This window comes from Nothobranchius furzeri, chromosome 8 (genome assembly GCF_043380555.1).
Source record: "Nothobranchius furzeri strain GRZ-AD chromosome 8, NfurGRZ-RIMD1, whole genome shotgun sequence".
In the NCBI taxonomy this organism is placed as follows: domain Eukaryota; kingdom Metazoa; phylum Chordata; class Actinopteri; order Cyprinodontiformes; family Nothobranchiidae; genus Nothobranchius; species Nothobranchius furzeri.
In genome coordinates, this window is record NC_091748.1 from 50,256,126 (window position 1) to 50,269,499 (window position 13,374).

General features: G+C 39.0%; 1 protein-coding gene across 1 annotated transcript in view; it reads right to left on the reverse strand.

The window, feature by feature from the left end:
• Positions 1-11,568, reverse strand: part of polrmt (polymerase (RNA) mitochondrial (DNA directed)) — an 83,707-nt gene extending 72,139 nt beyond the window's left edge. The window contains exons 1-4 of the mRNA XM_015971590.3: positions 11,368-11,568; positions 2,996-3,094; positions 1,621-2,456; positions 1,282-1,415 (exon numbers count right to left, since the gene is read on the reverse strand). Coding sequence (XP_015827076.3) covers positions 1,282-1,415; positions 1,621-2,456; positions 2,996-3,094; positions 11,368-11,509 — 1,211 coding nt within the window. The 5' untranslated portion in view covers positions 11,510-11,568. The remainder of the gene's footprint in view (positions 1-1,281; positions 1,416-1,620; positions 2,457-2,995; positions 3,095-11,367) is intronic.
• Between the last annotated feature and the right edge of the window lie 1,806 nt (positions 11,569-13,374).

Below are 13,374 nucleotides of genomic sequence, written 5' to 3' on the forward strand. Positions count from 1 at the left end.
TAGTTACTTTAGTTCTATTTAATTGCCAACCTATATGTAGCAGGCAAAGATATAGTCACATAAGATGCACCACTTGCCTTAGCTGTAGAATAAAAAAATAAGACAGTGCTGGTTTTTACGACTAGAACAAGAAAAACATCCACAAGCGATGCCTTGTGGTCCAGCAACACCGCCATGTTTCAGCCGAGTGGTTTCTGTGGAGCATACAAGTTCCCTTACACGGTTTACTGATCCCCTCACGCTATTTTGTCATGAGTAAAAAGTCTTTGGGGATTTTCTCTCTGTAAAATTCTAACTATATTCGTACATACTGCACCTTTAAATGTAAAATGTTAATGATAACCCGTTACTAATCTTTTATTCATTTCTGATGGAGACCTCTCCTCCATCCAGACCACCTTTATAACCTCTTGGTGCTTTTGCACTTCGGCAGTCAGTGTCTCAATCTCGCTGTCAACAAAGGTTTTTATTTTTTTGGGAAAAACCCAGGGATTCCCCTCGTGAGCTGAGGACATGGTGTGACCAAATATGGTTGATTGAGGGTGTTTCTGTATGTGAATGACTAAATGGACATGAGCCCCTGGGTAGCACAGGTTGGATTAGTCAACAAGTGCGTACAACCATTGCATGTTTCATTAATCAGGATTTTGACCATACGGGGTGTCTAAATGTCATTCACTGGAATATTACAGGAATATTTCTAACATTTCATGAATGAGGGCTCAAAATTACTGAATTTCTTTACAACCAAACCCAATTTGCATTTCATACAACACTCATATTATCCTTACTGGATTTTCTGATGCTGTAAAATTCCACTGAGTGTAACTATTTATCTGTAGAACATAATGCATCATAACTGGTTTAATGTTAAAGTTCCTGATCTGGATATTAGAATTCAGTTGAATAATATATATATATATATATATATATATATATATATATATATATATATATATATATATATATATATATATATATAAATTCACATCCTTGTGTTTATTATGAGAAAGCTTGGAAGCATGTTCATTCCCCCAAATGCATTACTGCATTTTAATCTGATAAATACACAAATAACTTGGACAGAAAGAATATCCAGAAATAAGTAACTTAGACCTGATGCCGCCCCCTGCTGGTAAACATCTGTATAGTCACTGCATTCAGATACTTTAATTTTCATCTACTTTGCTTTTGGTTAACCCAACGACACAAATGAGCCTGCCAACTGCTTGTTGTTCATGGATCTTATTTGTGTCGACTTGTGTAAAATAGCAAACATACCTTGTAATGACTTTTGGTGAGCAGTTTGGACTACGACCCATACACTCCAGAGCAGCAGCATAGGAGCCCCGGTTTGGCTTCAGACCAGCTTCTTCTAACAGGATAAAAATGCTACCAACATGATGTAATGAGCCCTGTAGAGAAAGAGATACAAGAGCTGTGGGCCTAATGATCATCATATCACATGATCATAGGTGTTTCACCACACGAGTAACTGGCAAATATGTTTAATTCCTTTTGAGCAAAATAGAAAAACTTGAAAGCACTGTTAACTACATGTGCTGAGATTCCTCGGTCTAATTGTGTGGAGTGCCTTTTCTACTTTATTTTTGCACTTACCTCCTTAGCCCACATCCTCATTACGATGTTGTAAACATCCGTGTTGAGATGTTTACGTTGATTCACGGTTCTGTGTTGACTGAGCAGAAAATTGTGAGAGCGCTCAATTTCCCCCACAAACACGCATGCCTCCAGGTAACAGCGGATGCTAGACTGGATGTCCTCACATGGTCTTTTTGCATTGCCCTGCTCCTGCATCTCTGGGGTACCTGAAAACGACCTGGGACGCACTCGCTGATTGAGACGTTTTTTAAGCTCCTTGACCTCAGCCAGGCCCTCCTCCCTGCCCCGAGAATCGATACTCCTCTTTTCACTGTCTCCTTTTTCAAAAACCTTCGTTTTTGAGTCTCTCTGATTTAGTCTTGATGCTTGCTTTGACACTGCTGCTGCTTTTCCTGCGGCAGCAGCTATTTCAACAAATGGTGAAGGAACAGCAGCAGAAAGTCCACTTGACAGTTTCTTGTCACTTCTGCTCTCTCTTGAAGCTGAAGACATAGTTGTACCAGGGGGGATTAAGCTGCTACCTATAGGATTAATCGTTAGTGTCTCTTGTGATCTTTTCTTGAGTTTTTTCTGGAGTTTCTGCTGAAGGCGCTGCTGTCTCTTTAGTTTACTTTTCTCCTCCTGAGATAACTTTTCCATCCAGCGGATGGGCTGATGTTTGGAGGCTCCTTGTGTAGCACTCTGTCCGGATTTGGCATTGTCACTTTTTTGCTGAGGTGACCCCCTGCTGGGAGTCCTACCAGATGAAACGCCTCTTCCACTGGAGGGAACATTAATAAACTGAACATCTAAAACGAAGTCAGACTGGAGCTGCTGGATTCTCGCCTCAAGAACTAGAAATAAAGAAAACAGAGTGAACATAGTTTCTCATCAGGGACCTATTGCAAATATTTACAACTACACTTTTCATGATGACAATGAAAAGTGATGTGGATGATTTAGAAGTTGAAGCCAGTAATAAAAACACAGACAGGCAGATATATATATATATATATATATATATATATAGAGAGAGAGAGATAGATAGATAGATAGATAGATAGATAGAATACAAATGGAGCTGTCTTTGCAAACAATAATATACATATATACATACATATATATGTATATATACATATATATATATATGTATATATACATATATACATATATATGTATATATACATATATATGTATATATATGTATATATACATATATATATATACATGTATATATATGTATATATACATATATATGTATATATACATATATATATGTATATATACATATATATATATATGTATATACGTATATATGTATATACGTATATATGTGTATATATATATATATATATATATATATATATACAACTTGTGCTCTAAATCAACTCACCGTCCAACAACTGAGACTGTTCAAGCACACGTTTCTTTGCATCATCTGACTTTGGGAATATAGATAAAACATTTCTTCTTTGAAGGTGAAATGGAGTTCCTGGAAAAAAAAAAAGGAATAAAAAAAAATGCATTGAACCATCCGTCATAAATATTCAATTCCCAACAACAAACTGCTTAAGATTTTACTTCTTACCGGAATCTGCATATTACACAGTCTGAATACAGTTTCACCAAGAACTAAGTAAAATATTTTTTCATAATTTTTTTATTGTTTTTAATTGTACCACAATTCTCATTCACATAAAGTTGAATAAAAAAAAGCTTTGAGCACTTCACAAAAACCAGAATAGCCTTTTCTAAATTTTACTTCATAACAACTTGTCCTTTTTTCCCCAAGTCATTAAACACATGTCCTAAATCATTAACATAGCAAAAAGTAATAAAGTAAGTGTAAAAATGTTTATGACTGTTTAGCTAATAGCTGCTTAGTCCCAATTGTGTGTGTTCTCATGAACAAAGCCCAGTTTTGTTTGATGATGTTTCCTATATAAAAGATGCTGAATGATATTATCCAAGCAAAAAATGAGAAAACATTTCTTCACTCTAGACACACAGAAATAACTCAGATGTTTAGGTGACATGAAATAGTCTAATAAACCATTTTTAATCAGTTTGCAGTTTTAGTTAGATGCAACTACAAATGACGGATGGACGGTTTAGTCAGTGGCTTAGGCATCTTTGGGTTACTTAAGAAGTAAAATCTTGCATCCTTGAGTTTGATGTAAGTTAACATGATCATTTCATGACTGCCGTCAACCAGCCCTCCTTTCGGAAGTGAGTGTCAAGCCAGCCCTCCTTCGATTTTTACAGGCGCAACTACAAGAGAAATTACGGTGTCTTCTTCGGTCAAGAGTGCCTTTCAAAATAAAAGTGCACTTATAGGATGTGTGTCTGAACGTGCTTAACACATTTATACGTTTGTGTAAAATTGTGTCTTAAGATAAAACTGTGTTTTAATGGTTTTCTCTATTTAAAAAACACTTGTAATTACAAGACTGAAAAAATTGAAAACATTTTTTGTAAAATTGTGTGCAAGATAAAGCTGTGTTTTAATGATTCTATTTATTTCAAAAATACCTTTAATTAAAAGAACGAAAATGATTAAAACATTTTTTTCTGTAAAATAGTGTGCAAGATAAAACTGTTTTTAATTATTTGATCTATTTCAAAACATACCTTTAATTAAAATAATGAACATGATTTAAATGCTTTTTGGTGTAAAAATGTGTGCAACATAAAACTGCATTTTTAATGATTTGATTTATTTTTTTAAAAATACTTTAAATAAAAAGAATAAACACATTTGTGTACTTTGCAAATCTTATACATCCCCTCCCATTCATCCTGATCTGATGTGGCATTTCTAAATAAAGTTTCACTATATTCAATGGTTTCTTTGTCAAAATCTGTCTGATTCCACAACATCATTCCACCTCAGTATTACAGTACACATCAAGCACTATACATATACATATATATATATATATATATATATATATATATATATATCCATCCATCTTCTGAACCGGCTTTGTCCACGCAGGGTCGCGCGCGCGGGGGGGTGGGGGTGGGTGGGTGGGTGGGTGGGGGGGGGGGGGGGGGGGTGCCTATCTCCAGCAGTCAACAGGCAAGTAGGCGAGGTACTAGGGCCTGCACGACTTTATTTTTTTAAAAGTCGACAGTCAAGTAATGAAAGTCGAGTCGACTTCGACTAGTCGTTGATGACGTCATACGCCGGAAGCGGCGCCGGGCGGGGGGGGGGGGGGGGGGGTGCCTATCTCCAGCAGTCAACAGGCAAGTAGGCGAGGTACTAGGGCCTGCACGACTTTATTTTTTTAAAAGTCGACAGTCAAGTAATGAAAGTCGAGTCGACTTCGACTAGTCGTTGATGACGTCATACGCCGGAAGCAGCGGCGGGGTGGGGGGGCGGTCGGTAGGTTCGCTGGAGTTTTTGACAATTAAAATTGCGCCCACATTTGCTAAGTTAACACATCTCTTTTAACAACAGTAGTTTCTGCATCCTACTTCAGTCCTCTCCCCCCTCCCCCTGCGCAGCAGCCGCAAACTCACTGATGCGCCTGCAGCCTCTCGGAGTTCCTGCTGCTCTAAACATTAAAATAATTATTTCATTTTCTGTTCCTCACTTCTGATTACCTTCAGTGGTGTCTGTTTGTTGCAACTACCAGGTACAAAAACTAACTTGTTTTTATTTGACTATTTTTCTGTCCTGTCTGTTTATTATCTTCCTGCATCTCCTCTCAATCCCTCAAGAAAAACTGCTACCTGGGTTCATATATATTCACCTTATGAGTTACCTTTGAACTGCAGTTCTAAAAGATCTACCGACCGCAAAAACAGTGGAGTGCCGCTGCTCGCCAGCCGACTACAACTGGACCGTTTTTGCTGCGGAGTTCGTGCCAGAGCGGAGCGGAGTGGAGATAGTGGAATCTTGGGGATGCGTCACCGGAGGACAAAACAGGTGATGCGCCTCGCTCCGCAGCAGCAAAGCGCATCAGGCACAAATAACAGACAGAAAACATGAAAGGAAATGAGCCGACATGAACGATCGCGTGTTTAATTTGTTTTTGAGGTGGTGACACCTGATTTGGCGGTGCTCAGGACGCAATGTCTGGAGCGCACGTCAACGATCAGAGCTTTGCATGCGCAAACTGGTTAAGATTAGGATGGGGGTGAGGGGAAGGTTAAATTGCAAGAGGGAAAACGCCACAGTTTGGTTAAATGTCCGTTTTACCGCCGGTGTCAGTACCGCACAGCGCGTCGCCTCCACCTCGATCCAGACGCGCAGGGGCTCATCGCCTGCTGTCTTTTCCGAGGACTGCATCTTGTCAGTCATTATCACGTGACAGCGACTAGTTGATGACAGGCATAAAAAGTCACTACAGAGCCGTGAATTCGACTAGTTCGTACAACCCCTACGAGGTACACCTATTTTTTATCCTATTAAATGGTTTCTTTTTCAAAAACTGTCTGATTCCGCATCAGCATTTAAACTCTGTCTTAAAGTACACATCGAGTACTACATCCTTCCCGATTTCCAAAAAGATCTGAAGTGGCATTTCAAAATAAAGTGCAATCAAAGTTGGCTATAAAAACAATTCAATTCAATGGTTAATTTTTCGAAAACTGATTGCGCAACATCATTCCACCTTAGTCTTACACACATCGAGTACTACATCCTCTCCGACTTCATAAAGATCTGATGTGGCATTTTAAAATAAAGTGTGATCAAATTGACTATAAAAACAATTTTGACAAAATTTAATGGTTAATTTCTCGAAAACTGTCTGATTCCACAACATAATTCCACGTCAGTCTTAAACTACACATCCCATACTAAATCCTCCCCGAATTTCTAAAAGATCTGATGTAGCATTTCAAAATAAAGTGCAATCAAATGACTATGAAGACAATTTTTATCATATTCAATGGTTTCTTTTTCAAAAATTGTCTGATTCCGCAACATCATTCCACCTCAGTCTTAAAGTACACATTGCGTACTACATCCTCCCCAAAGTTCACAAAGATCTGATGTGGCATTTCAAAATACAGTGCAATCAAATTGGCTGTAAAAACAATTTTTATCATATTCAATGGTTAATTTCTTAAAAACTGTCTGATTCCAAAACATCATTCCACTTCTGACTTAAAGTACAAATCGAGTACTACATCCTTCCCGATTTCCAAAAAGATCTGAAGTGGCATTTCAAAATAAAGTGCAATCAAAGTTGGCTATAAAAACAATTCAATTCAATGGTTAATTTTTCGAAAACTGATTGCGCAACATCATTCCACCTTAGTCTTACACACATCGAGTACTACATCCTCTCCGACTTCATAAAGATCTGATGTGGCATTTTAAAATAAAGTGTGATCAAATTGACTATAAAAACAATTTTGACAAAATTTAATGGTTAATTTCTCGAAAACTGTCTGATTCCACAACATAATTCCACGTCAGTCTTAAACTACACATCCCATACTAAATCCTCCCCGAATTTCTAAAAGATCTGATGTAGCATTTCAAAATAAAGTGCAATCAAATGACTATGAAGACAATTTTTATCATATTCAATGGTTTCTTTTTCAAAAATTGTCTGATTCCGCAACATCATTCCACCTCAGTCTTAAAGTACACATTGCGTACTACATCCTCTCCAAAGTTCACAAAGATCTGATGTGGCATTTCAAAATACAGTGCAATCAAATTGGCTATAAAAACAATTTTTATCATATTCAATGGTTAATTTCTTAAAAACTGTCTGATTCCAAAACATCATTCCACTTCTGACTTAAAGTACAAATCGAGTACTACATCCTCCTCAAAGTTCATAAAGATGTGATGTGGCATTTCGAAATAAAGTTTTTTTTCCGGCTCTTGGAGAGTATAGACGCTTTTTTCATCCTCCCTATCTTATCCCAAGGCTCTTTGTCTGTCTTTGGGTGTAAGGCGCTTCTGCATTTTTTCTGGAAACTGGAAATTATTAAAAATGGACCTGGTCAGTTGGTCTCTCAACGCGATTGGCAACATTTTTCAATGATGAGAACGGGAGAAGGGGCTCCCGGTTGCCCCTCTGGGACAGAGCCAGCTGGGCATATCATGGACTCCTGGAAACAGTGGAACCTGATCTGCCTCTCTCACTGTCTGTAGAGGATTCTGAAGACGTCTGGATATTTATGGTGTTGGTGTTAGGTTTCTTGCTGTTTGGCCTGAGTGATTACCTGGCTTACCGGAAAATTAATGAGCGGTCGAGGAATTTTGGCTCAATCCCGGAGCTCAGGGATGGATTACACCGCGCTGTGAACGCACAAACTCATATAATTGTCGAGATGAGTCGTAAGCTTGGAACTTTGGCTGAGATTCAGGCTCTGGCACAGAAGGTGGATTCGATCTAAGAGAGAGTTGACGGGACAGCACGGTTGGGAATAAATTAATTTACGCCATTATTGGATCTAGAGGGCTTGGAGACCAACAGAACTTTAAGGCAGAGAGGAAATTATCTCTGTCTGTCCCCAAAACAAGTTCTTATCTGAATCTGGTGCCCTTGAGCCTGTGAGGCTGAAGTGATTACTCCCCCTCAGAAGAAATGTGGAATGCTGCAGTTGCCAAGGCAACTCTGTCTCCCTATCCCGGCCTGGGCGGGACTGAGACCGGTGAAGGTTGTGGAACCATTTCCAGGAGTCACTGTGCTTTCTAACCCAATTACCTCCCTCCCCTGTCCAAACGGATGTGAAGAGTGCTGCTCATTGCGGCTGCATGCACTGATGTTTGGAGAGTCCCCAACCCTACCTCCCCACCCAGTGGACACTTATGTTGTGTGATATCTGAAGTCTGTTGCATTTTTGTCTGAGGTATTTTTTGCATAGCAAAGCTGCCCTCCCTGAGGAGGGTAACTCTGAAGTGCCTTTTTTTCCTCCACCTGACTCAATCCTCATATAAACCCTCTGATCTCTATTAAGGTAGCGCGACTCGGGTTGCGAATGACCACAGTCACCAAATCTTGTCATATGCCTATGTCTATGTATGTATGTCTGATCTCAGAATTGTGTGTACTGAAACTCTAATTTCCCTCTGGGATTAATAAAGTATCTTTGAATTTGGATTGAACTGGAATCAAAGTTGACTATAAAAACAATTTTGACTAAATTCAATGGTTAATTTCTCGAAAACTGTCTGATCCCGCAACATCATTCTACCTCAGTCTTAAAGTACACATCGAGTACTACATCCTCCCCAAAGTTAAAAGATCTGATGTGGCATTACACAATAAAGTGCAATCAAAGTTGGCTATAAAAACAATTTTGACAAATCAATGGTTGATTTCTTAAAAATATCTTATTCCACAACATCATTCCACCTCAGTCTTAAAGTATACATTGAGTACTACATCCTCCCCAAATTTCATAATAAGGTGCAATCAAAGTTGACCATGAAGACAATTTTTATCATATTCAATTGTTTCTTTTTCAAAAACTGTGTGATTCCGCAACATCATTTCACTTCAGTCTTAAAGTACACATAAAAACAATTTTGACCATTTAATGGTTAGGTTAGACCTCAAGACTGATGTGTAATGATGTTGCAGAATCAGAAAGTTTCTGAGAAAGAAAACCCCATGGGTGATGGGGTGGAGGGTATGATTTTGGAGTATCCAAATGTTCCCTGGAGGTGGGTTCACTGGGGGTGTCTGGGGCTGGGGGGCTGCTGCCCTGCTGTGGAGGTGCTTGGTTTGCCTGGGAGGTGGACTACTGGCGGTTGTGAGTGGGGCCCCTTGGAGGGTCTTGGAAGTGGCCATAGGTTGCTGCCTGGTGGCTGCATCGCCCCTGAGTGGGTCTGGGTGGGGGCTTGTGGGCTCGGGGTGTGGGGGCGGCCGGCCCTGTGAGGGGATCTGGGCGGGGCCTTGGGGATTGGGTCCTGACGTATGCTGCCAGGAAGAAGGCGGGAACTTGCGGTGGCTCCTGCCCCAGGCTCAGGGGCCTCAGGTGAACCCAGGCTCCTCTGAAAACATAATTCTGTCCTATCACAGGGGAGGGGGATGTCCAGGAGGGGGAGGATTTTAATGATTTTATTTATATTTCGAAATAAATAAAATAATTAAAAACACAGTTTTATCTTGCACAGTTTTACATAAAAATGTTATAATCATTTTCATTCTTTTAATTAAAATTATTTTTATAAATAGATAAAATCCTTAAAACGCAGTTTTATCTTGCACACAGTTTTACACAGAAAAAGTGTTCATCAGCATGTTCAGGTGCACATTGTGGAAGAGCACTTTTATTTTGAAAGGCACTCTCGAAGGAGGACACCGTAATTTATTTTGTAGTTGCGCCCGTAAAAATTGATGGAGGGCTGGCTTGACGGCAATATTTCGTGAGGGTATGAAAATATTCAGTCATTCTGGAGACTCCAAAGCTTTTTTTTCTAATGCAACATGAAGAGAACAAAGTTTTAGTGCCTTGCTCAAGAACAAAAAGAGATAAACCATCAACATTTACTCTCCGTCAGGAGAAACGTCTCTCTATCCAGTCCTTTGTGTCCTGTCTTAACGAGGTAAAGTCTTGGCTAATGGCCAACTATCTGCGTCTGAATGAGGGAAAGACAGAGCTCATTGTTTTTCACTCCAATAGCAGGGCTGTGGGCCATTATGTTAATCTTGGCCCTCTTTCTCCCTACTCAAAACCAATTGTCACCAGTCTGGGGGTGAACATTGATGATGGAATTAAAGTTGATGCTCACATCAACTCTGTGGTCCGGTCCAGTTTCTTTCATCTGAGACGCCTTGCAAAAATCAAGCCTATGCTGTCGAGAGCCCACCTGGAGCAGGTACTCCGTGCTTTTGTAATTTCTAGGCTTGATTAATGCAACTCTCTATATGCAGGATTGTGTCAGTCATCACTGCATCGCCTACAGGTTGTGCAGAACAGTGCATCCAGGTTCCTGACTGGGACCAGGAAACGGGACCACATCACTCCGGTTCTGCACAACGTGCACTGGCTTCCAGTCTGTTATGTTCACACTTTAAACTCTTCGTCTTTGTTTATAATTTCTTCCAGGGTGGTGCTCCCCCCTATCTGGCCACGCGCTCTGCGCTCCTCTTACCAAGGCCTGCTCGCTGTCCCTCGTTCTAGGTGTCATACTCGCGGAGACCGGGCTTTCTCAGTCCTAGCCCCGTCACTCTGGAACCAGTTGCCACCCTCAGTTAGGCTGTCCCCATCTCTTTAAGAGTCGCCTAAAAACCCACCTCATCCGCTTGGCATTCCCCGAACGTGTTTGAATTTGGCCCTCATGATGATTGTATTGCCCTGTTTTCATTGGTCTTTTTATCCCTTGTTTTACCCATTTGTCTTCAACTTCAATGTCTTACCTTTTTTGCACCATTTGAATTGCTTTTATTTTCTATTTATTCACCATGTTTCACATTTCTCATGTACCGTGTTCAGCGCCTTGGGCTTCCCGACAGGGTCACGGAAGGCGCTATATAAATAAAGCTTTGATTGATTGATTGGTTGTTATCTTAAAACTGAGATACAACAGATATGATGAGAATAGTGTGGGAAAGTTAGTTGGCTTAAACACCCTTTATTTTGCCCATGATTCACAACAAATGTTAGGAGCCAAAAAAATACCTTATTTTGAAAACACACTGCACAAGTGCACAAGCATCGGGGTCAGCTAAAATATTTGTTAATTTGCTTTTTTGACACAAATCAATCATTGAAGAAGTCAGTTTGTTCTTCACATCAACACCAGACCGTTATCAATCTTTCAGTTTTTCTGCTTCGGCTCACCTGATATCCGTCTCACTGCACCGTTTCTCGCCGACATACACAGTCGACAATACTCCGCAACAAACACCCCGACTGCGCATTTTTCTGATAAACTGCGCCGAGAGACGCACTTAAAGAAGGAACATGCTCTTAAAAGTGACATGTTGACATCTTAACCGCGTTACTTCGAAGCACTACGCAGCCATCTTGAATCAGTCTAAGCTAATCAAGAGGGGAGATGGCAGATCGCTCACCAGGCCTGATGAGAAAATGTTAGATAAATCGATTTAAGCTACGGAATTTCATTTTGTTAAATAATAATAATAATAATAATAATAATAATAATAATAATATTATTAATGCATTTTGTTTATAATGCACTATGCATTCGATGTAAAATATCACAGATCAAACAGATAAAAAAATAAAATTAAGTTACGTAAAACAAGTTCACAGACACTTAAAAATATGATTTTCCAAAAGGAAGGTTTTCAGATCTCTTTTTAAAAAATCAATGGTCTGGGGACCTTTGGGGTGTTCTTGGAAAACGTTCCACAGACGCGGAGCAAAGATATATTTAATGTCACGCAGAATGAATTAACCGTTTAGAATATTTTAAAGCCTTAATTCTAAGTGTAATAGTGATGTTTGCATCATTGAGCTGATTGTCTTGGCCAGGACACTGTGGCAAATTAGATGAATGGGTCTTTCTTGGCCAACTACAAGCAAATAAATAAATAAATACATTGAAGCGCCTCGTGATTTTTATCTTGAGAGGCGCTGTAGAATTTCTTCTTCTTCTTCTTCTTCTTCTTCTTCTTCTTCTTCTTCTTCTTCTTCTTCTTCTTCTTCTTCTTCTTCTTCAAATAAAGAAAAAAAAACAATACAAACGTCTACTTGTTTTTCTTTAAATAGTATTTGCTAATAGTTTAAGTTATTTTTAGTTATAATCACAAGAAAATGTGTGTTATTGCTTCTCTATGTTGGCTAATTGTTATCTGTCAATGTTTCCAGGGGCAAATTGACAATGAATTCAAATGGTTGGCACTCATCATTTGAACTTAAAGAAGGAAAGTACTTGTGTTTGTCCAGCAGGTGGCAGTCTCACCTCAGTCACATCAGAACCAGAAATCAAATTGGTTCTGTTGAGTAAATCTCTAAAATAATACATAAATAAATAAATAAATAAATAAATAGCGTACAAGTGGAAAATGACTGAAAAATTAATTGTATTGTATTTAAATAAACCACCTGTGTTTGTAAAACTGTAAAATAATGTATATGTTATTTAGGTAAGTTTTGTAGACTAACTGTTTATGTAATTCAACACTGTCAGTGCCAGCGCATTGGTAGAATTTAAACACTTACCATGTGCAGATAAGAATGTTACCTAAAAGTTTTATAAATTCCACATTTTAAATATATAAATTTTAGTGCAATATGAAACATCTATATTGCAAGCAGGTCTATTTGTGTGCTTTGATTTTTAAATTTCTGATTAGATTATTTAAAATTTCTGTTAAATCAGCTAAAAACTCACAAGGTTTTAATTATGGATGCTTGATATTATTGGTCTAACATTAATATCGGCATTAAAAATTTATAACGGAAAACATCGGCATCAGTTTTCAGTCTTTTAATGATAAATGACCTGCTCTTGTACAGCACCTTTCAGAGTCAGAGGACTCCAAAGCGCTTTACACTACAGTGAATCATTCATCTATTCACACACTGGTGGTGATGAGCTACATTGTAGCCACAGCTGCCTTGAGGTGCACTGACAGAAGCAAGGCTGCAGGTGCCACCGGTCCCTCGGTATCGGTTTATATCGGTATTAGTAAAAATGCTAATAGTCCTCACCCATGCCTAATTACAAATTCCAACCGGCTAAAATAGGCATATGAGTTTGGCTTTTGATGTTGAAACCTCATAAAGTTTAAATCATGTAGGAGTGTGTTTCGAATTGAAAGTAAACCAGAATTGATCTCATCCTGTACACCTACTGACCCCCAGCAGTGCCAGCCTCCT